Source organism: Armigeres subalbatus, chromosome 2, assembly GCF_024139115.2.
Source record: "Armigeres subalbatus isolate Guangzhou_Male chromosome 2, GZ_Asu_2, whole genome shotgun sequence".
Taxonomy (NCBI): domain Eukaryota; kingdom Metazoa; phylum Arthropoda; class Insecta; order Diptera; family Culicidae; genus Armigeres; species Armigeres subalbatus.
Window position 1 is genome coordinate 309,608,001 of NC_085140.1, and position 22,215 is coordinate 309,630,215.

A 22,215-nucleotide genomic window follows, 5' to 3' on the forward strand; every position below is an offset into this window, starting at 1 on the left:
AACAATAAAAGAGATAATGCGACAATATATGGACCAACAGGTCTGTGCCACAAAAAGGGAAAGATAATGCGACTCGATATAACCAGCAAAGACCTAGGTGACGAATAAAGGATCACGATTGGAATCTTGGAACATGGAATTGCAAGTCGCTAGGTTTCGCAGGTTGTGACAGGATGATCTACGATGAATTACATCCCCGCAACTTCGATATCATGGCGCTGCAGTAGATTTGCTGGACAGGACAGAAAGTGTGGAAAAGCTGGCATCGAGCGGCTACCTTCTAACAAAGCTGTGGCACCACCAATGAGCTGGAAACCGGCTTCATAGTGCTGGGTAAGATGGGCCAACGCGTGATTGAGTAGCAGCCAATCAACGCAAGGATGTGCAAGCTGAGGATTAAAGGCCGTTTCTTCAACTATAGCATCATCAACGTGCACTGCCCACACGAAGGGAGATCCGACGACGAGAAAGAAGCGTTCTACGCACAGCTGGAGCAGACATACGATGGATGCCCACTGCGGGACGTCAAAATCGTCATCGGTGTCATGAACGCACAGGTAGGAAGGGAGGAAATGTATAGACCGGTCATCGGACCGGATAGTCTGCACACCGTATCGAATGACAACGGCCAACGATGCATAAGCTTCGCAGCCTCCCGCGGAATGGTAGTCCGAAGCACCTTCTTTCCCCGCAAAAATATCCACAAGGCCACATGGAGATCACCTAATTAAGAAACGGAAAACCAAATCGACCACGTTCTAATCGACAGTAAATTCTTCTCCGACATCACGACTAGACTAGCCCAAGAATACGCGCAGCAGCTGGAAGTGGCACTCCCAACGGAAGAGCAGCTAGGCGCAGCGTCTCTTGAAGATGGCTGGAGAGATATTCGATCCGCCATTCATGGTAGCACCGCAACCGCTGCACTTGGCATGGTGTCCCCGGATCAGAGAAACGACTGGTATGACGGCGAATGTGAGCAGTTAGTAGAAGAGAAGAATGCAGCATGGGCGAGATTGCTGCAACACCGCACGAGGGCGAACGAGGCACGATATAAACAGGCGCGGAACAGACAAAACTCGATTTTACGGAGGAAAAAGCGCCAGCAGGAAGATCGAGACCGTGAAGAGACGGAGCAACTGTACCGCGCTAATAACACACGAAAGTTCTATGAGAAGTTAAACCGTTCACGTAAGGGCCATGTGCCACAGCCTGATATGTGTAAGGACATAAACGGGAGCCTTCTTACGAACGAGCGTGAGGTGATCTAAAGGTGGCGGCAGCACAACGAGAACACCTGAATAGCGATATGGCAGACGAAGATGGCGGTATGGTGATGGACCTGGAAGAACGCGCGCAGGGCAGAATCTTACCGGCTTCTCCAGGGAATCCAGGAGGAGATTGGCCGGCTGAAGAACAACAAAGCCCCTGGGGTTGACCAACTACCAGGAGAGCTATTTAAACACGGTGGTGAGGCACTGGCTAGAGCGCTGCACTGTGTCATTACCAAGATTTGAGAGGAGGAAGTTTTGCCACAGGAGTGGATGGAAGGTGTCATATGTCCCATCTACAAAAAGGGCGATAAGCTGGATTGTAGCAACTACCGCGCTACCCAAATTTTATGCCGTCGACTAGCACCAACTGCAAGGGAGTTCGTGGGGCAGTACCAGGCGGGATTTATGGGCGAACGCTCCACCACGGACCAAGTGTTCGCCATTCGTTCAGTACTGCAGAAATGCCGCGAATACAACGTGCCCACACATCATCTTTTCATCGACTTCAAAGCCGCATATGACACAATCGATCGGGACCAGCGCAGCTAATGCACGAACACGGTTTTCCGGATAAACTGACACGGTTGATCAAAGCGACGATGGATCGGGTGATGTGCGTAGTTCGAGTTTCAGGGGCAACCCGCAGTGGGTTACGGCAAGGTGATGGTCTTTCGTGTCTGCTATTCAACATCGCTTTGGAAGATGTAATACGAAGAACAAGGATTAACACGAGTGGTACAATTTTCAATAAGTCCGTCCAGCTATTTGGCTTTGCCGACGACATAGATATTATGGCACGTAACTTTGAGAAGATGGAGGAAGCCTACATCAGACTGAAGAGGGGAGCTAAGCGGATCGGACCAGTCATCAACACGTCGAAGACGAAGTACATGATAGGAAGAGGTTCAAGAGAAGACAATATGAGCCACCCACCGCGAGTTTGCATCGGTGGTGACGAAATCGAGGTGGTAGAAGAATTTGTGTACTTGGGCTCACTGGTGACTGCCGAAAATGACACCAGAAATTCGGAGACGCATAGTGGCTGGAAATCTTACGTACTTTGGACTCCGCAAGACGCTCCGATCGAATAGAGTTCGCCGCCGTACCAAACTGACAATCTACAAAACGCTAATTAGACCGGTAGTCCTCTACGGACACGAGACCTGGACGATGCTCGTGGAGGACCAACGCGCACTTGGAGTTTTCGAAAGGAAAGTGCTGCGTACCATCTATGGTGGGGTGCAGATGGCGGACGGTACGTGGAGGAGGGGAATGAACCACGAATTGAATCAGCTGTTGGGAGAACCATCCATCGTTCACACCGCGAAAATCGGACGACTGCGATGGGCCGGGCACGTAGCCAGAATGTCGGACAGTAACCCGGTGAAAATGGTTCTCGACAACGATCCGACGGGCACAAGAAGGCGAGGTGCGCAGCGGGCAAGGTGGATCGATCAGGTGGAAGATGACTTGCGGACCCTCCGTAGACTGCGTGGTTGGCGACGTGTAGCCATGGACCGAGCCGAATGGAGAAGACTCTTATATACCGCACAGGCCACTTCGGCCTTAGTCTGTATAAATAATAAAATATTTCTACAATCGTGTTAATCCCAATAGCTTGTTTTGTACACTTCAGGAGGAATTCCTGGAGAAACTTCCAGAGTAATTTCTTTGATGAACTTCTGGGGGAGTTCCTTTGAGCAACTTCCGGACGAATTCCTATGACGAACTTCTGGCGGATTTTCTTGGAAAAACTTCCGGAGAAAATCCTTTGAGGAACTTCCGGAAGAATTCCTTTGAGGAACTTCCGAAAAAATTCCTTTTTAAGAACTTTCGGAGGAATTGCTTTGAGGAACTTCCATAGGAATCCCTTTGAAAAACTTTTACTTACTTTGAGGAACTGCAGGATAATTCCCAACAAACAAATTAAGCTGAATAAGTATTTTTTTCGCTGAAAAAGACTTATTTGGTTTGATAAGCACTCTATCAGCTTCCAATGTTTATTGGGTTCCTTCGAAGAACTGTCGGAGAAATTCCTTTGTATAACTACCGGGGGAATACCTCTTAGGAACTTCCGAGGAATTCCTTTTTAGAAACTTATGGAGGAATTGATTTGAGGAACACTCGGAGGAGCTCCCGGAAGAGTTTCTGGTGGAACTCCCAGAGGAATTCTCGGAGTGGTTTCCGACCGATGGTATTGAAAGGATTTCTAGTCGTTTTATCGAACAGAAATTGAACTCCAAAATGGCGCGAAACACCAATTTCCGCCTTTCACTCATCGAGCCCATTCCGGCAATATCCATATTGCATGGGTTTCAGTCATTTTATCAAACCGGAAGTCAGCCATCTTGAACTCAAAAACATCGATTTCCGGATTCTACTCATCGAGTTCATTCCGGCAATACCCATATTGTATGGAGTTTGGTAATCTGCAAAACGATCTTTCCCACATCCATAAAATTAGTGTTTCCCATTCCAAAAAAAAACTATGAAAATTTTCGGCTGGGTCCGTGTTATTTCGAAAATCTGTGTAAAAAACCTCGTAATTTGAAATTCCGTCTAAAGAATCTCGTAAAAAAAACTTCGCAAACAACTGGGCAACTACTGTCCAGCCTTTGCTGATCACGAACTGTCGCTGAGTGATAATTTCATCAGTTCTTCTCGACGACATGCCGCGTACACGCCAACGATCATCACGATCTGTAGAATAATTTAGTCATAAGTGTAAAAATGTATTTTTTAAAGTAAACTAAGGTACCCCGGGGCAAGTGAAAATACGGGGTAAGTGGGTACTATGGCTGCCGATGAATCGATGAACGTTTTTAATGGTAACAATGTTCTAGAAAGATGAAGCAGGACTATCAACGAATCCACCAGACACAAAAATATTTGAAATTAAAACCATTTGAGGCACCATGCTAATGCTATTGTTTGATCATGACTTAAAACTCCCGGGAAAAGCTATTACTTTTATTTTGATTCAATAATTAAAGCCAAACTTGCAGTTTTCACTTGCCTTTGAGTTTTGACATACATGGGGCAAGTGGGACATATTTGAATAACATTTTCGATAGAACAATTTTAATTGCTTTTAGATATTTGTCTAGTGAAAAATAACTTTGCCATTCATATATCATATGGGTCTGAATCAGATGTGGTTTGATATCGTTGGTTTCGTTGTTAAAATGTATTTTACAGTTCATTAACAGATGTTTATTTCATAATCTTAAAATTATCTCCCGAATGAAAATGAGTGATGATTATAACTATACGATATATTTCCGTTAACAGTGCAAATAATTCATTTATTTTGCAATAGGTCAGCAGGTTTTTTTTTCGTGTTTAGTTGTTTCAAAACTTTGCATCAGATTTACAGATTTTCAGATAAACAAAGTGCTTAACATATAAATTGGCAATTTCGTTCTATTACAAATTTAGAACACTGCGCATTGCCTGAATGAAAACTTTTCTTTTGAAGTATCTTGATTTATGTAATAATTCGTGTTCTAAACAGTGAAATATTAATTCGAATGGTGAATAAAGATTTACTTATCCTTTCCACTTAAAATATTTGGTACAAAAGTAAGCTAATAGAAAGCTAGACAAGAGACAATTAAACAGTTGGTCGGAAGTTGTCTTGTTTTCATTATAACATTATAATCCCTTTCCTGTTGCTAAAACACAAGTCCGACAAACAACCAACATTCATCCATGATCTGAAAATACTACGACTCAGAAATAATATTGACATCATAAATTCCTTTAATTTGTTTCATTTGATAGTATAAAGCAGAATAGATCCCACTTGCCCCGTTTGAAAGGGTAAGTGGGTCCTACAGGTGAATTTATATCTTTCACTACCAATATTTTTTGTAATTGAATAAATGGCATCCAACACGTCTACACTTCAACAACGGAAGCATATAATGATATATCCGTGGTTAAGGTGATTAAAGAAAGAAGCCAGAAATCGGCCATTTTGTAAACCACGTGCTTTTTCAATATTTTTTTCAAGCGCACGAGATGAAAGAACAATAACGCGTATGGGGCTGAAATAATGGTAGATCGTTTACTTAGTTATGCTGAACAATCATAATTTGAGTTTCGGCACTGTACGAAAACTATTCCGCAAGATTTGGGCTTTTTGAAATGTATGTAGATAAACGTGTGGTGAATTTGAAATTCACCACGGGCTTCATTCTATAATCACCTTAATGTTCTGAAATACCCTGTTTTCTAAGTATTTGTTAACAATTTCGCTGAACTAGCGTTTTTTAGGTCCCACTTGCCCCGGGGTACTTTACCTTTAACACAAGATACGTATTGTCCGCGGCTTCTTCTAGAAATTTAAATACTATTTCTTTTGTAAAAAAATTGGATTTTTTTTTGGGCCTTAACCGTCTTGCGCTTCAATAGGGTAGGTTTATGAAATATAAATAAAAATTAGTTTAGGTTCCACCGAGTTAACCGATTTGCAAAACTAATCGATTCGTCTTGGGATCTGCAAGGTTTGTATGTACAAAAAGGTTGGTTAATTTATTGTACCGTGCATACAAAAATCTACTCCTCCGCTTATTTTTAGTCGCATCGAAAAATACGCGCCAGATGGTCGCCTCAGTAAAATATACCTGACTCTTTTTGCAACTAGTTGCACAAACTACTAATAATACATAGTGAAACGTAATATGCATACAGACGGCATGTTTATACGGTGGCTAAAAATAATTAATTTTCTGTGTATGAAATGTAGAATCTATATTTCAATGATTAATGATTAATTAAACAGAATTTGAAATTCGGATCATTACCCAATTTCAACCAAGACTAATCTGAGCGAAACAACTAATCAGAAGTTGCCATGCACTACTCAATTATCATTTGCATAAGTAAACCTGCAAATAAATATCTAGAAATCAAATTATAGTAGAATTTCGTAGCTTTCTGTTGCTGAACAAAAATTTAAAAACACGCATGTCTTCGTTTTCGTACTTAAGCCACATTGCAATTACCTCCTTCTGACAATAACGCACAAAGGTGATCCCAGTGGACTTTCCGAATTCGTCTTATTTACGGTTCTGTAACTGTTTCGAATTAACAAACTTCTATCTGGGATTGCGCCGGGCGTCTGGCGGCAAAATGGCACAAAGGTGCCTACCCCGACCCGACCGGGCGAGTTTTGTATTTATTTGCTGATAAATTTCATCGAGCATGAACAATTTTGAGGGAAAACTTTTTCATCTTTTCCACTTGGTGCGTTCGCTGGATGCCAAAGTTGTTGTGTTAATTGCTCGTGGAAGAATTCGGGTCACTTTCGACTCCCGGGCGGAGCCTTCTGATTCGGCGTTGGAACTTAATCTTTGGCTCTCATTTTGCGGTTCAGTGGATTCAGGGTGGATTTGGTAGAGCACAGCGAAGGAGTGTTATGATAGGGTTGAAACTTTTGTGGAATTATGTGTTTCAGGATGAGGATACCTTTTGCAAGAATCGAACATGCGTAAGAAAGAAGCAATGTAACGTTTCGGAGTTTCAACTGGAAACATTTTATTTATTTTTTATTATTCGTTAATTTCCTGGACTCAATTATATTCACATAGGGCCCTTCTTGACCGTGTGGTAAGATGAGCGGCTACAATGCAAGACCATGCTGAAGGTGGCTGTGTTCGATCCCCGATCTATTAGGTGTTAGCCTCATGGTATACATTTGATGGTACATTGATTTCAATAATATGATAAAAAGAAGATGTGAAGGAAGTGGAAGGTTGCTATTAGCAACCTGAAACAAAATTTGAAGGGAAGTCAGTGACGTCACACCTAATTAGCGATACATAAAGAACACAATTTCTAAGTGTTGTTATTTGCTACAGGCTAGCCATATACCTACATAAATATTTTTTGCAATTCCGGATTATAATACCTGTATAATAATTTTACAATTCATGTTTGAGTGATAAACGGCCTACTTTTCCATACCGAACAAATAAGTGCTACACACTTAATTTTTTTTACCGGGATCTCAGCAAAATGTTGAACTTTTACCGAGAATCGCACAGCCGTGCCCCAGCAAACATGTTTTTTGCCGAGATTTCTGTCAAAATTGCTGATAATCAGCAAATAATTTGCCGAAAATCAGCTAACAAACGCTATTTTTGCCGGAATATTTATTTTGCTGGCGCACGGCTGTGCGGATTTTTGCCGAGCTGCAGAAATAAAAACTGAGTGTGTAAAAAGCAAAAAATAGCAGTTACATGACTGTATTTTACTTAATTATTCTGATTGAGTATTCAAATAGTGTATTTTCTGCATCGAGTAGTATGTAAATGGAACAGTTTGGTGGACATGATTTTAAAATTCTTCAAAGGCAGATTCAGCTATTGTTTGATGGTTCGTAGAGATGTGCAATGTGGTTGATAGCTTAGTTCAACTATGACGACTAAATAGCATTTTATTCATGTCCCCAGTAACAGTCGGGTTTTATAAAGTTTTTATAGAAGTCTTGTAGAGCAAATGAGAGCCGTTAAAATGACCGTTAGGAAAAAAGATATTTTAGTTACTAGATAAAGATTGTCGCTTCGGTTCCCTTTGTTCTGCTGTCCGAAACATGTGTGGTACATACCTGTCAAATCGTATGGATTTTCCTTCTTTGACATTTAGCTCCCCTATCCTCGCCAGCAAAAGATTTTCCGGACAGCGACGACAGCGACAATCTTTATCTAGTAACTAAAATATCTTTTGTAAGGAACCAAAAATTTTACTTAGGATCCCTTGCCTAGACTTGTCGTCTAATGAATGTTTGCAAAAATATTAAGACGCATCGCGACGTTTGCCTTGTTGCACCCTGTGATAGGTAGAAGTCATAAATATCTACGAGCCAATGACATGAGCCGCTTGTAGTTTGTTATCGCCAATAATAGCTTCGTACGGTACCCTACAGTGCGGATGCCACTAGGAAGCGGATGATGAACTTCCAAAGTATTGTCGGGTTCCTTGGGTCCAACCGAGCGTGAAAAATTGGAAAGGTTTTCCGCAAAAGAAACTTTATTCTACTGGGTGTTTTTACTGCTGCCGTCTGCCGCAGCCATTGCCGCCACCCTCCTCAGCGCAAAAAGTTTAAATAAACTTACATTGTTTGGATCGAAGTAGTTGTTAGGTGATCTTTGTTGCTTGCACCGTCCCAGTAGAAAGCTGTCGGTGGGGTTGTTTGCTTTGAAGAATTTTTACATACCGTCTCTGTACTTGGACTGCCCTTCTACGTAACTGCTAACTGATGTGCTGAACTGTGAGGCTAAGCTTGGTTTGAAACTTTTGAACGAAGCTCTGCAGGTGGCATCTAGTGATAATTAATTTGTGGTACAGCAGGTGCTATTTGTTTTGACATGAGGATTTATAACTATGAATGTAGACGCGGATGAGGAGAGATCTACCCGGATAAAAAATACCATTGAAATACCATGGCTTTTATTGTTACAACACCATTCAAAACATAGTAATTACCATTGAATGTAATGGAATTTTGACAATTAAATCACATAAGAAACAATGGTTTTCCACGATAAAATGAATGGTAAATGGCACTTTTACAAAAAAAAATAGGGGTTGTTATGTATCTTTACAATAAAAAATTTGAAAATTTTCCATACAAAATTTAGAGCAAAACAATAGATTTTACGGTTCTTCAATGAGACGATTTCGAAGGACAAAACAATAGAAAATAACGTGTTTTAAATGTTTTCTATTACTTTTTTTATTGTTTTACTGTAAAAGTACAATATGATATAAAATACATTTTGCTCCAATACTACAATAGAAATATAGTACAGTTTTATGTATTACCATTTTTTATTGATACGTGAAAAACAATTAATTTTGATATAGAAAATTATTTTGAGCTTTTTAGTTGCATGTCTTCACTTGTAAGATATAATAAGACGAGTTAGTGCTATCCCAATAAATACCACCACTTGATTGTAACTTTACAAAAACATATTTAGACCTCGGCAGTAATGCCGCCTTCAGTGTCTCGTACTCGACTCGAGCCAAGTACGAGACACTCAAGACAGCCTTACTGTTGACGTTGAAACGCGTGTCGGTTAAGTTAGAATGCAGTGGTGGAATTAATGGGATAGTACAGGATAGTACTACATAATATCAACTTAATGTTATTTTAACTTAAACTAAATTTGATTTTAACACACAATAAAACTTAAATATTTAAATAAAAAATTTAACATTTCAATTTATGGACTTCGTTCGATTAACACATTATCTGGAGACACAACATCAATTATATATGTTAAATTAAAACTATATCACAATTAGTTGGATTCCACGGAAACTATTGATGAAGGATGCATTCGAAATGGGTGATTTCCTCCTGCGAGGTCGTGGAACGATACATTCCTAATTACTGTGCTGGATTATTGCGGACATTCTCATTACACTTTCCACCTCTGCACCTCTTATGATTAAGTTTTCCTGTAGTATAGAAAAGAAACATTCTGTTTTATATTGCGTAGCTCGCGAATCAACAAACACTTACCCTTGATCTTGTTTTTGATCCTAATTTTTAAATAACGATGAGAGTAGCCTTGGCTGAATATCATATTCTTGATGACTTCCATAATGGTTTAGAGGATGTGTTTTTCCTAACGGGAGTTAATTTGAATGAATATGAATAGTAATCTATTCCGATACGGTAATCATCGTATATTCTTGCCGGATATCTAATCATCTCCTACCTTGCATTCCGGTCCGGCTAAATCGAAAACAGCACCGCCCCAGACGAGCTCCAGATGAGAAGCTAAAAGAAAATGGCACTTTGTTTTTTGCTCCGACACCCAACCCTTATTGCAAACTGTTTTCATTTTCATATCACAATTTCCAATTAAATATCACAATGTACTTCTTCAGAAGGAATAAAAGATGGAATAATGTCTACACGCAACACATTTTATTTATAGTTGAGATCGAGGTTGAGAAAGAAAACATAAACATCTGGAGTAAACTGTCAAAGTGCTGAGGACATACACTCTCAAAGTAAATCACACAAAAAAGCAAATAATAAAAATATTTTACAAATTGCCTTTTTCAAGTAAATTTGTATGAAATAATGTCGTTTTGATTTTGAATTATTACTTGAAATTCGGAACATTTCGTAAATTACAATTTCGATTTATTTATTTTTGACAACAAAGTGTATTGTTATTCAATTGTATTCATTTGTTGTTCTATCAATACAACAATATTTTAGAAATCATTTTAATTTTATCTTCAAAAATGCTTGCCCCATTGTGCGAATACGTTAACTAGAATATTAGTTTCTAATTATGATATAAAATACAAAATACAGGAAAACAAAAGAATTTATCGTAACATTTATTTAAATGTATTGTATTTATGAAGTAACTACAGTAGATGACTCTTCCAATGGCAAGAATTCTACAATAAAAGCACAACAGGCTGTATTGGCTACCATACAATTTATAGTAGTTCAATGGATTATACCATACAAGGTACTGTAATTTTTTATCCGGGTAGCTTTTAATCAGCTTAGCGTACATGTAGGAAAATGTTTATTTTCAATATCACACCATATCCGTTACACTGGATTTTGTTTTTACGCGATTTACATTTTCTCAATTTTCCACTCATCCTAAATGTTTAACGTATATTAATTATCATGTGATTTTTCTTTGATTTATTCTGGATTTTTTGAAACATGTTGCGAAGAGTTTGGTGGCAAATTGAAGTCACACGATCAAAAACACGAGCGAAAAAAATCGTGTAAAAACAAAATCCTGTGTATTTATTTTCTGAAATGATTTTTTAATGTTATGTTGTTTTACACATGATGGAAATATTTTAATAGCTGGTCTTCATACGATATTCGAGTTCAGGGTACGCAATTTCCGAGTATCACTCGAGTATTTTCTCTTAATTTATCACCAAATGCGCAAAATCAACCAATCAGTCTACTAGAAGCTTTTGAAGGACACTGCAGCAACTTGGGCAAGCATACATTTGGGTCGAAACGAATAGATGTTTCCGCAAGTTTAGACACCATACCATGGAGTGAGAAAAAAAAGGTTTGCCTGAGGTATTCAACCAAAGGGTTACATGGTCAAACTCTTCTGGCACTCCACACACACTGTTGAATCATATTAAAAGCCTAATATCTAACCAATGCACAGTATTGCTTTTTGCCGATTTTCAAACAGTGTGTCTATAAAATGTCTATACATACACACATACACACGAATATACACACATACAGACATCAGCTCAGTTCGTCGTGTTGCAATATACTATGGGCTTATCAAAGGTTAATTTTTATTGTGATCCTATAGCATTTACATCAACTTAGTGTACAAGTAAGGCAAAAAGTGCGACATTCGAAATCTGCTACCGGAAGCGCCGGAACAAGCTACACGATTCTAAAACACCCTTAGAAAAAACACATTTACTCAAATAACTTTTTAATTTTAAGAGATAGAGCTTCGCAATGTTGTACATAAACGTGTATTTTTATTAGCCAAACAACTTTGTAGAAGGTGGTAAAAAATCCTGAAACATAGAAAAAAGCTAAGCTAAAAAAACTGATTCCAGGACCTTCCATCGAAAATGTCACATATCTCGAACTATATAAGTCATAGGTATAAGGTCTTTTTGGCAAAGTAACTTGAAATACCATCCGCTACAACTTTCCTAGGCTCATATCTGGTTTCGATGGTTAAGCAAAATTTTTATCTCACTTTTAGGTGGATTAATCATTTTACAGATTTTCTAAAAAAGGCCCTTTTCATATCTAACGTCTTCTCCAAACAAACTACAGCGAAAAAATCAACAGAAACGATGCTATTAAAAAAGCGCACGAAATCGGCAAAAAGCAACACTGTGCAAGGACCAGGACCAGGACAAGGACCAGGATACAGATTTACGCGGAAAGATGAATTTTACGCTAAAACTATATTTTTTAGGAAAAACTGTTGTTCTACAAAATTGTTCGAAATAGTAAGGCCATCATTATGGTGCAACCAAAAAATAGGGTGGCCCACCATATAAAAAAAAATAGAAAATATTTTTTTCATTTTTTTAAATATTGACATGTTATGTTCTACAAAGTTGTATCGCAGCTTATTCCAATCAATTTTGCTAAAAAAAACTTTTTCGGTAGCTCTTAAGTTGGCTGATTTAGAGCAATTTTACCTAATTGCATTAGGGTGTACTTCAAAAAAAAAAACAGTATTTTTAATCTACTTTTTTTGTTTTGGATTTCTCGAAAAAGTCGACTTCAGGTGACTTTTAGAGCTAAAAAAATGCAAGTTTTGATGGGTAAATATGCTCAATATCTTTTACCGATCAAAAGTTATAATCGTTATTCTGTCAAAATTACATTTTTTCATAAGTTTATATCTCCGGTTAGGGCAGACCAAAAAAATATGTTCATACGGCATTTGAAAGAGAAATTCATATTCTTTATTATGTCAAAAAATTGGGGATATGTTATTTTTTATCTCAAGTTTTACTAATTTTACTGAAATCATGTTTTTTCAAATAAATTGATATAACTCGACAATGGAAGAAAATGCAGACGATATTCTTATAGCAAAACACGCGTTTTGGAAAGCCCCAGAAGTTTTCAGAAGGTGAGTTCATATAGCAAAGTTGATTGGAAAAAGCTGCGCTACAACTTTGTAGAACATTTTATGTCAATATTCCGCAAAATAAAAAAAATAAAGTTTCACATTTTTATAAAATGGCCCACCCTATTTTTCGGCAACTCTATAATAAGGACCCGAGTATCCAGAACAACTTTGTAGAACAGATTTAGTTTCTCAAAAGTATGCTTTGGGCCGAAATATTGCAATACGATGATAATGATAAAACTTATAAAAAGTGTTAAAGCTGTAGATTTTCTATTTTTCATTTCTCACAAATGTCACCTTCTGAAGACTTCTAGGGCTTTCCAAAACGCGTGTTTTGCTATAAGAATATCGCCTGCATCTGTTTCCACTGTCGAGTTATATCAATTTTTTTTTAAAAACATGATTTTAGTAAAATTGGTAAAACTTGAGATATAAAAAATAACACATCTCCATTTTTTGACATAATAAGGAATATGAATTTCTCTTTCAAATGCCGTGTAAACATATTTTTTTGGTCTGCCCTAACCGGAGATATCAACTTATAAAAAAATGTAATTTTGACAGAAAAACGATTATAACTTTTGATCGGTAAAAGATATTGAGCATATTTATCCATCAAAAGCTGCATTTTTTGAGCTCTCAAAGTCACCTGAAGACGACTTTTTCGAGAAATCTAAAACAAAAAAAGTAGATTAAAAATACTGGTTTTGTGAGGTACACCCTAATCCAATTAAGTAAAATTGCTCTAAAGCAGCCAACTTAAGGGCTACAGAAAAAGTTTTTTTCAGCAAAATTGATTGCAATAAGCTGCGCTACAACTTTGTAGAACATATCATGTCAATATTCCAAAAAATAAAAAAATAAATCTATTTTTTTATATGATGGGCCACTCTATTTCTTGGTTGCACAATAATGATGGGCTTACTATTTCGAACAATTTTGTAGAATAATAGTTTTTTCAAAAAAATATAGTTTTGGCGTAAAATGCATCTTTCCGCGTAAATCTGTATCCTGGACCACAGTGCAATGTTACATGCTGTAAACATTTTCAAAAGATTCTACCTTTATTTGGAACCTACTATAACTATAACTTACTAAGGTTCAAAATCAGTTGGTACCTATAAATATTTGTAAAACCATCATTCTATGTGAATGTGAAAGTATTTTTGTATTACATAATGAAAATATTTGCAAAATACTAAAAGTTACAGTTTTGATGTAACTTTCAATATTCGTATGCTCAACATTCTGGAGCGACGCATACTATCCTCAAAGCTTGCACTGGAACACTCAGTTGGGCAGCAAAATAACTTTTCTCAGTGGTTAATATGATATAAAATTACTTCCATCTTCATAAATGTTTCAAAAATATGTTTCACTGGTCAAAACGCCAAAACGAAACTATTGAAATGTTATTCAAACCTGATTAAATGGACTTATGGTGGTTTTTCACTGTCAAGCACAGAAGGATTTGTAGCCTTTTTATTATGGGATTGATAAAATACTAACGAAGGGCTATGAAACGTCTTTGGTTAAGGTGGGGCGTATTACCCAGGCATATTTTGAAATCCATTTTTTCACGACTTTTCAAGAAAGCTTTATTACGTTTTATCTGTGATATTTTTATATGACTACTAACAGGCAATTCATTTGCGACTTCTCGACTACCAAGTAACACAAAGTTTGCATAAATTGCGTTGAAAAGTAAAAAGTTATCAAGGAGTAGCCTTAGGGGGGCATATTATACCGTCTTACCCTAATTAACCTTGCAAGCAGGTTTATTCTTACAAGAATGGGCTGCCATTAAATTTGAGTTAAATTCGAAAATTAGGACAGAGGTCTAAGTGTACAAAGAAAAATAAATTAAATCGTTTTTCTTTCGGCACAAGTCACCCTGCCGTCATATTAATGATCCACAGTAATCCATATCAATAATTGTACGACGACAGTTGCAGGTTTGTCGCACAGTGGGGCCAGAATAATGCTTCTTGGGTGTTCCTTAAGCGCTCTAAAAGTCTATTTCAAATGTTCAAGTAGCTACTTCAATAGCTGCGGAAGGAACTTTGACCCCCTCCTATTTGGAGATTGCGACAATGGAGTTCTACCAAAGGCACACCACTGCACTATACTCTGTATCAAATTTATTGGAACAAATGATCTTAGGTACCCCGTGGACGAACTCGGAGCTGACTGCTACCACACTGCGGCGCTCTGTCTGGCTGTCGAGAAGCTTTATTCCGTTCCATTGGCACATACCCCAGAATCAAATAGAATTCGTGCTGCTTTTATCCTTTTTGGAAGATTTTATTGTTTCCCTGCTTTTTAGCCTTCTCATGACCAGCTATTGCAATGCATTGTCGGCGGACCACCACCGTTCTCTTGTTCGTGTTGGGTGGCTTTCTTTCCACGGCGTTAACCCACCATGGATGGCAGAGAATTTCATCGGCCCTATTCACATAATTCTTGGTCTGTTCTTTTGCTGTTCATTTCGGCAGCCTCCGGACGCACCGTTGCTCTACCGACCGAGCCCGATGCAGCGGCACAGTTCCAGCAGCTTATTTGGATCACGTTTTCACACACACGATTTGCCACTTCCCATCGATGAGTGCTGCCACGGTGAAAATGTACGGCTGCGGCGTCACTATTCGAAAAGGTATCGGAACGCCGCCGGGGAAAGCAGCCGGGTAGTGCGAGGATTCAGCGACGGAGTTGCAGCGGCGGTGACTGCAGCGGCAGTGACGATGGAGCGGAAGACCGAATCGGTGGAACGTGATGCTTTAGGGTAAGAAAATTGGTTGTTTATTGGATTGGGAATGATTTTCATTGCATTAACTAGAATAAGCATTTTATCGTAGCAGTTGAAATGTCTTGAGACTCATTTGAATTGAGATAGGTTATTCTAATTGTAATTCATCAGTCTCCACCCTGGCCGACACTGTCCGCCCATCTACGCTTACATAAGTTAAATGAAGACCTACCGAGCCTTCGCCGTTAATATGCGCGAGACCGTGTAGCACACAGGCTGACATCCACAAGCATGCGCTGGGCTCAACTAGACCCATAAATATTGGAGACATTAAAAAAAATTGACAGGAAATGGAGAAAAATTGGAGCAGAGTTGCGTTTGCTGAAAGTAGTTAAATAAATTAATTATGATTAATAAAAACACACGGGAGGATACTGATTGACTCCTTGAATCCATAGATGTTCAATTCCTTGCTACTTTGCCAACCAATATCTGTAATTCAGTCTATGATCTCTTTGTTCATTTTCTTCAATTGCCTGCCGTCTGTGTTGAAAATAATGTTTAAGTAAATAACCATCGGCGTGTGATTGTATTGCATATTGCAGGGTCCTCCATAGCCGTGCGGTAAGACGCGCGGCTACAAAGCAAGAGGGTGGCTGGGTTCGATTCCCGGTGTCAGTCTAGGCAATTTTCGGATTGGAAATTGTCTCGACTTCCCTGGGCATAAAAGTATCATCGTATTAGCCTCATGATATACGAATGCAAAAATGGTAACCTGGCTTTGAAACCTCGCAGTTAATAACTGTGGAAGCGCAATGAACACTATTTTAATATTTGATGGTTTAAAAAAAATCTCACAGCAAGGTGGTTTGTATTGCCACAAAGCCCGTCTGGAAGACCACTGGAAAACATATCGTGGTTTGGAAAATCAAAAAGCGCGTCTTGTCGACCGCTGGAAAATGGATTGTGGCTTGGGAAATAACACGCACGCCTGGAAGGCCGCGGAAAATGGTTTGTAATTTGGAAGACCGCTGGAAAATGGGTTGTGGTTCGGAAAATCATAAAGCGCATCTGGAAGACCGCTGAAAATTGATTGTGGTTTGGGATAGGCGCGTCTGGGAGACTGTCGAGAAAAAGGTTGATGATCTAGACAACCTCAAGGTGAATTCTGGAAGCTTTGATTTTGGTGAAAATAGATTTAGTTTGAAATCTATTCACTTAGCGGCTTTAGTGTACATGACACTACCAGTTACCCTAGCAGCACACATGTTCCACATAGGTTACTGTAACTCTTATGTGACCATATTTGGTCACTATCATGTTGCTGCAACCGTTTTTGTCTGACTTGTGCTGCTCGGGTAAGTTAGTTCTAACGAAATCTGAGAGGTATGGAGAACTATCGTATGCTACAAAACTGTACGAAAGACAAAACTTATTGTCTTGAAGTTAATGTAGTTAAGTTAATGTATGACCTAGTAGTCATAGTGGAATTACTCGTTAGATCAGATTTCCAAAATTCACGAAGTCAACAAACGTTTCCAGCATTCACAAAGCTATTAGTTTTGAGCTATTGGCTAATAGTACTAGTTATCAGCTTGATGGTGTTACTATACATGAGACTAATAGTTGGAATAAATTGACGGAATAAGATATTTAGATTATTATTGCAATCTGTAATTTTTCTTGCGATATCAATATCATAACACTAGGTGACAATTTAGTTTACCTTTTAAACGATACAATCCTTTAACTTCCATATCGTTGTTCTGCGATTGAAAACCACCGTGTTGAGTTGAGACATGTTTATTTTGGAGTTCAGTTTTCAAATGAACTAAGCAGTTTCTCAAATGCAACATATTCAATAGGGACGCATTCTACGCACAGCTAGAACGTGAGTACTACAATTGCCCAAGCCACGACGCCAAAATCATCATAGAAGATTTGAACGCTCAGGTTAGACCTACTTGGTTTAGACCGACACTTGGTGATGATTAAACTGCGCCCAAAATTATCCGTTATCAACAATGTTTGGTACCGACGGCCGCCGCGGTACGACCTAGAGCGACTGAAGCAACCTGATGTCGCAACTGCATACGCGCAGCATCTCGTGGCAGCGTTGGCGCAAGAGGGTGAGCTTGATTGGATCTTCTTGGGGACTGCTGGAATGCAGTTAAAGCAGCCATTAATGACGTAGCAGAGAGCAACGTCGTGTATGTGGGACGAAGTCAACGGAACGATTGGTTCGACGAATAGTGCGAATAGATAGGAGAAGGACGCAGCCCGGGCGGTCACGCTGCAACAAAGGTCAGGGCAGATGGGAGCATCTTGATGAATGAACGTGTGGTGATCAAAAGGTGGAAGCAGCACTACGATGAACACTTAAATGGCGTTGACAGTACGGGCAGTGAAAGTCAAGACATCGGAGGACATGACTATGTCAGATTAGCGGACGATGGAAGCCAACCGGCCCATCTCCCCTTGAAGGAAGTTAAGCATTCCATCCAACAGTTAAATACCAATTAATTAGATGGTAAAGATGTTATCGGAGCTGCGCTCATCAAGATTGGCCCGGAAAAGCTGGCAACTTGCCTGCGCAAACTGATAGTCAGAATCTGTCTGGGAAACTGAATAGCTACCGGAAGAGTCACCATGAGGACGTTGTCAAGCCGGCTTGATTGTCGGCCGGTGGATAACGGACCAGATCTTTAATGTACGGAAAATCCTTTTAAGATGCCGTGAATACCAAGGGGCCATCCAGAAACCACGTGGTCATATTTTTGAAGATTTTCAACCCCCCGTCCCCCCATGTGGCTTATCGTGGTCATTTGGCAGACCCCCCTCCCCTATGACCACGTGTACAAGTACAAAAATTAAATAAAAACCATATGTAACTAAAACATATGGTTAAACCGATCAATTTTGGAGATGGACAATTTCAACTGATTCAAAATCAAACTAAACCCAGCATGGAAATTAAAAATTTTCACGAATTCGAACATTTTGATGATGTTACCATGTTGTAATGTGTATCGGGTATTAGGATATCTAGAACTCGTACACCTTCGATGCATCAGGAGGATACAAAAAATGTGGACTCGCGAATATGTTATAAAAATTTCGAGAAAAAATTGTAATGGTATAGAAATTTTCCAAAATATCCCTATATTATTAATTTTATTTTAATTTTTTTATTAGTGGTTTTTTTTAAATAATTATAAAGTTCATCACTGAATATTTCTATAGATTCCTAAGAGTATTTGGGACCTTCCGTAGCTCTGGAGGTACTGGAAATTCTTAAGATATATTAACCTCAGCGAAGCATCTGAACTGAACTCTTACAGCAAAAAGTTTATCAGAGAATCACAATTAATATGTAATCTTAGAGATGCAAATAAAGCCTCCTAGCTCCTACTGTTGTTTCTTTTGAGTAGCATTCCTGTAGAAATTCCAGTTTTGCTTTCAGAGTCATCAAATTAGTTCACATTCCAATATTAACAGGTATCAACAGGTTTCAGTATAAATTTTTAAAAAATCCAGCTTACCTTTTTTTACAGATTCTCTAAAGATTTTTTTTCAAAATCCTGGCAACTTTAATGAATCTTCAAAGAAAAATCTTCTAAATGTCCAATGGAAATTTTTTTCGTTTCCCAAAAGAAATTCTTAGACATTTTCAGCAGTTTTTTTTAAATTTCCAAAACAAATTAGTCGGAATATGCTAAAATATTTCCGATGGAAATTCCTAAGATTTTCCAGAAGAAAATCGAAAAAAGTTCATCTGAAACACCAATAATGAATTTCCCGAGGAAATTCCGATGTTTTTACAAGTGAAAATAACGAAAAAATTGTACTTTTGAAGGAATTCTTTAAAAAAATAAATCAAAATTTTAAGGATTTTCTGATGTGAAAATTCCTTAAAATTTCTAAATCATTTCCTGTGCATCTTTGCATGGTAAAGATTTAAAGCAATGTTTAGCTGAACCTACAAAGAAATCAAAATGACTTCCCGAAGAAGAATGAATTCCCGATGAAATTTTGGAAGAATCTGTGGTACAAATTAAAAAAACAAGAATCTCGAGAATTCTAAAAATTTATTTTTTTGAAAATCCAAAGAAATTTTTTGAAGATGATTCATAGATTCTTCCCTGGAAATTCTAAACAATGCCTCGAATAAAAAAATTTAAAAAAATGTGATAGAATTCACAAAGAGCGTAAAAAAGTATTCCGAAAAATTTTCATTTCAAAATTCCAAATTTGAAAAAAAAATCCAAAAGCAAAAAATCAACGGAAATATCAAAGTGTTTCATGTGGCATTGGCTGTTTTATATCTTTCGGAAATTCAGAAGAGTTTTTATTGAAAAATTCAGAAATCTTCTTCTTCTCCTATGGCTCCATATTCCAACTGGAAGTTGGTCTGCTTTTCAACTTAGTATATTCTATTAGCATTTCCTTAGTTATTAATTGAAAGCTTTTATATGCCAGCCATTGCACGATTATATATCTTGTGTAGCAAGTACGATGGATTTGGATACACTATACCTAGGATGTTGAGAATGTTTCCCACCCGAACACATCCTAGACAGGAACGAGAATCGAACTCGTCATCTCCGGGTTGGCAACCCTACGCCTTTGCTCGCAAAACTAACTGGAGACTGAACATTTTGAAGTGCACTCCTTAAAATGTTCGAAAAACTTCTTTTGGAAATAAAGAAGAATTTCTGGTGAAGATTCGAAAGAACTTGTCGAAGAAATTCATTAGAATGTAAAAAAAATATATGAAAATATGAACATTTTTTCCACCGAAAATTATATGTATTTCCCACGGGACTGTTTTGAATTTTCAGACAGAATTCACATGGAATTTTTTTCGGAGTTTTAAGGAAATTTTTTCGGAATTTACACTGGAGATGTTTTTTTTTTTCATTAACAATTTGTAGCAAAATTTCCAAGCAAAATTTTTCAGAGAGAATTGTTCAAAAATCATTCTGAATGCCAGCACTTTATCAGGATTATATGAAGTAATGTCAAAGTTTTTACAGGAAATTTCTTTACTGGATTTTTCCTGAATATCCACAAGAAATTCTTTTGAAGTTTTTTTCTTGGATTATTGTAAAAACATGAATTTTTTTCCAAATTTGTAGCTGCAGTCCGCTGATACAAAAGTGTCGGCGACGTGATGCCAAAAACCATCTGCGGCAGTGGCGTGGCGCGACTGAATTTTTTTAAAAATATTTTCCCATTTTTCCTTACCAAATTTTTGTTGTGGAAATTGAGACCTGTTTTTTCGTTTATTTTTTTTATGGAAAAAGGATCTAAGGCTAAAATGGTCAAATAGCGTAGATATGCATCGGCGTTACGACCGACGCTGCGTTACCGGTTTTTTCGATGCACACCTGCGTCTTTTTAACGCTGAGTTGAAAAGACGCTACTTGGGCATCGGCCCTAAGATGCGCTTTGCGTTTAATGATTAAATCATTAAATTTTAAGTTGTAGTTGAAAAGACGCTACTTGGGCGTCAGCCCTAAGATGCGCTTTTCGTTTAATGATTAAATCATTATATTTTAATGATTTGTATTTTTTACACCGCTATTGTTATTCACCGAAAGTTTTTCGTGTAAAAAAAACCACGTGGTTCGAGAGCAACACCCCCCTCCCCCCATGTGGCTTATCGTGGTCATTTTCCAAACCCCCCTCCCCCCATATATGACCACGTGGTTTCTGGACGGCCCCTGAAAGTCAAGACATCGGAGGACATGACTATGTCAGTTTAGCGGACGATGGAAGCCAACCGGCCCATCTCCCCTTGAAGGAAGTTAAGCATTCCATCCAACAGTTAAATACCTTCCTTCCTTCTTCCTTCTTTCTTCTTAATTCTTCCTTCTTCCCCTTCCTTCTTCTTTCGTTTTTCTTCCTTCTTCACTCTTTTTTCTTCCTTCTTCCTTCTTTCTTCTTCCTTCTTCATTACCCCTTTTTCTTTTTTCCTTCTTCTTTCTTCCTTCTTCGTTCTTCCTTATCCTTTCTTCTTCTTTCTTCTGTCTTCCTTGTTCTTTCTTCCTTCTTCCTTCTGCGTTCTGCGGAAGATGGAAGAAAGAAGAAGAAGGGCTTCTTTCTTCCATCTTCCTTCTTTTTTCTTCCTTCTTCTTTCTTTCTTATTCCTTCTTCCTTAGTTTTTGTTCCTTCTTCTTTCTTCCTTATTCTTTCTTTCTTCTTTCTTCTTCCTTCCTTCTTCATCCTTCTTCCTTCTTTCTTCTTCCTTCTTCCTCCTTCCTTATTCTTTCTTCCCTCTTCCTTCTTCTTTCTTCTTCCTTCTTCTTTTTTCCTTCTACCTTCTTTCTTCTTCCTTTTTCCTTTTTCTTTCTTCCTTATCCCTTCTTCTTACTTCTTCTTTCTGCCTTCTTCCTTCTTCCCTCTTCATTCTTCTTTCTTCCTTCTTCCTTCTTCCATCTTCCATCTTCATTATTGCTTCTTCCTTCTTCTTCCTTCCTTCTTCATTCTTTCTTCTTCCTTCTTCCCTCTTCTCTCTTCCTTCACCCTTCTTCCTTCCTCCTATTTACTT

At 38.2% G+C, this 22,215-nt stretch overlaps 1 protein-coding gene and 1 long non-coding RNA gene across 2 annotated transcripts in view; one reads left to right on the forward strand and one right to left on the reverse strand.

The window, feature by feature from the left end:
• LOC134212570 (ATP-binding cassette sub-family C member Sur) overlaps nucleotides 1-22,215 on the forward strand; it is a 231,159-nt gene that overhangs the window by 163,505 nt on the left and 45,439 nt on the right. Inside the window, exon 18 of the mRNA XM_062690557.1 lies at nucleotides 15,412-15,698. Coding sequence (XP_062546541.1) covers nucleotides 15,412-15,698 — 287 coding nt within the window. The remainder of the gene's footprint in view (nucleotides 1-15,411; nucleotides 15,699-22,215) is intronic.
• LOC134212571 (uncharacterized) lies at nucleotides 9,393-10,172 on the reverse strand. Its single transcript, XR_009979299.1, has 3 exons — nucleotides 10,010-10,172; nucleotides 9,811-9,916; nucleotides 9,393-9,746 (listed from the first exon to the last, which is right to left on the reverse strand). It is a non-coding gene; the product is annotated as an uncharacterized LOC134212571 (long non-coding RNA).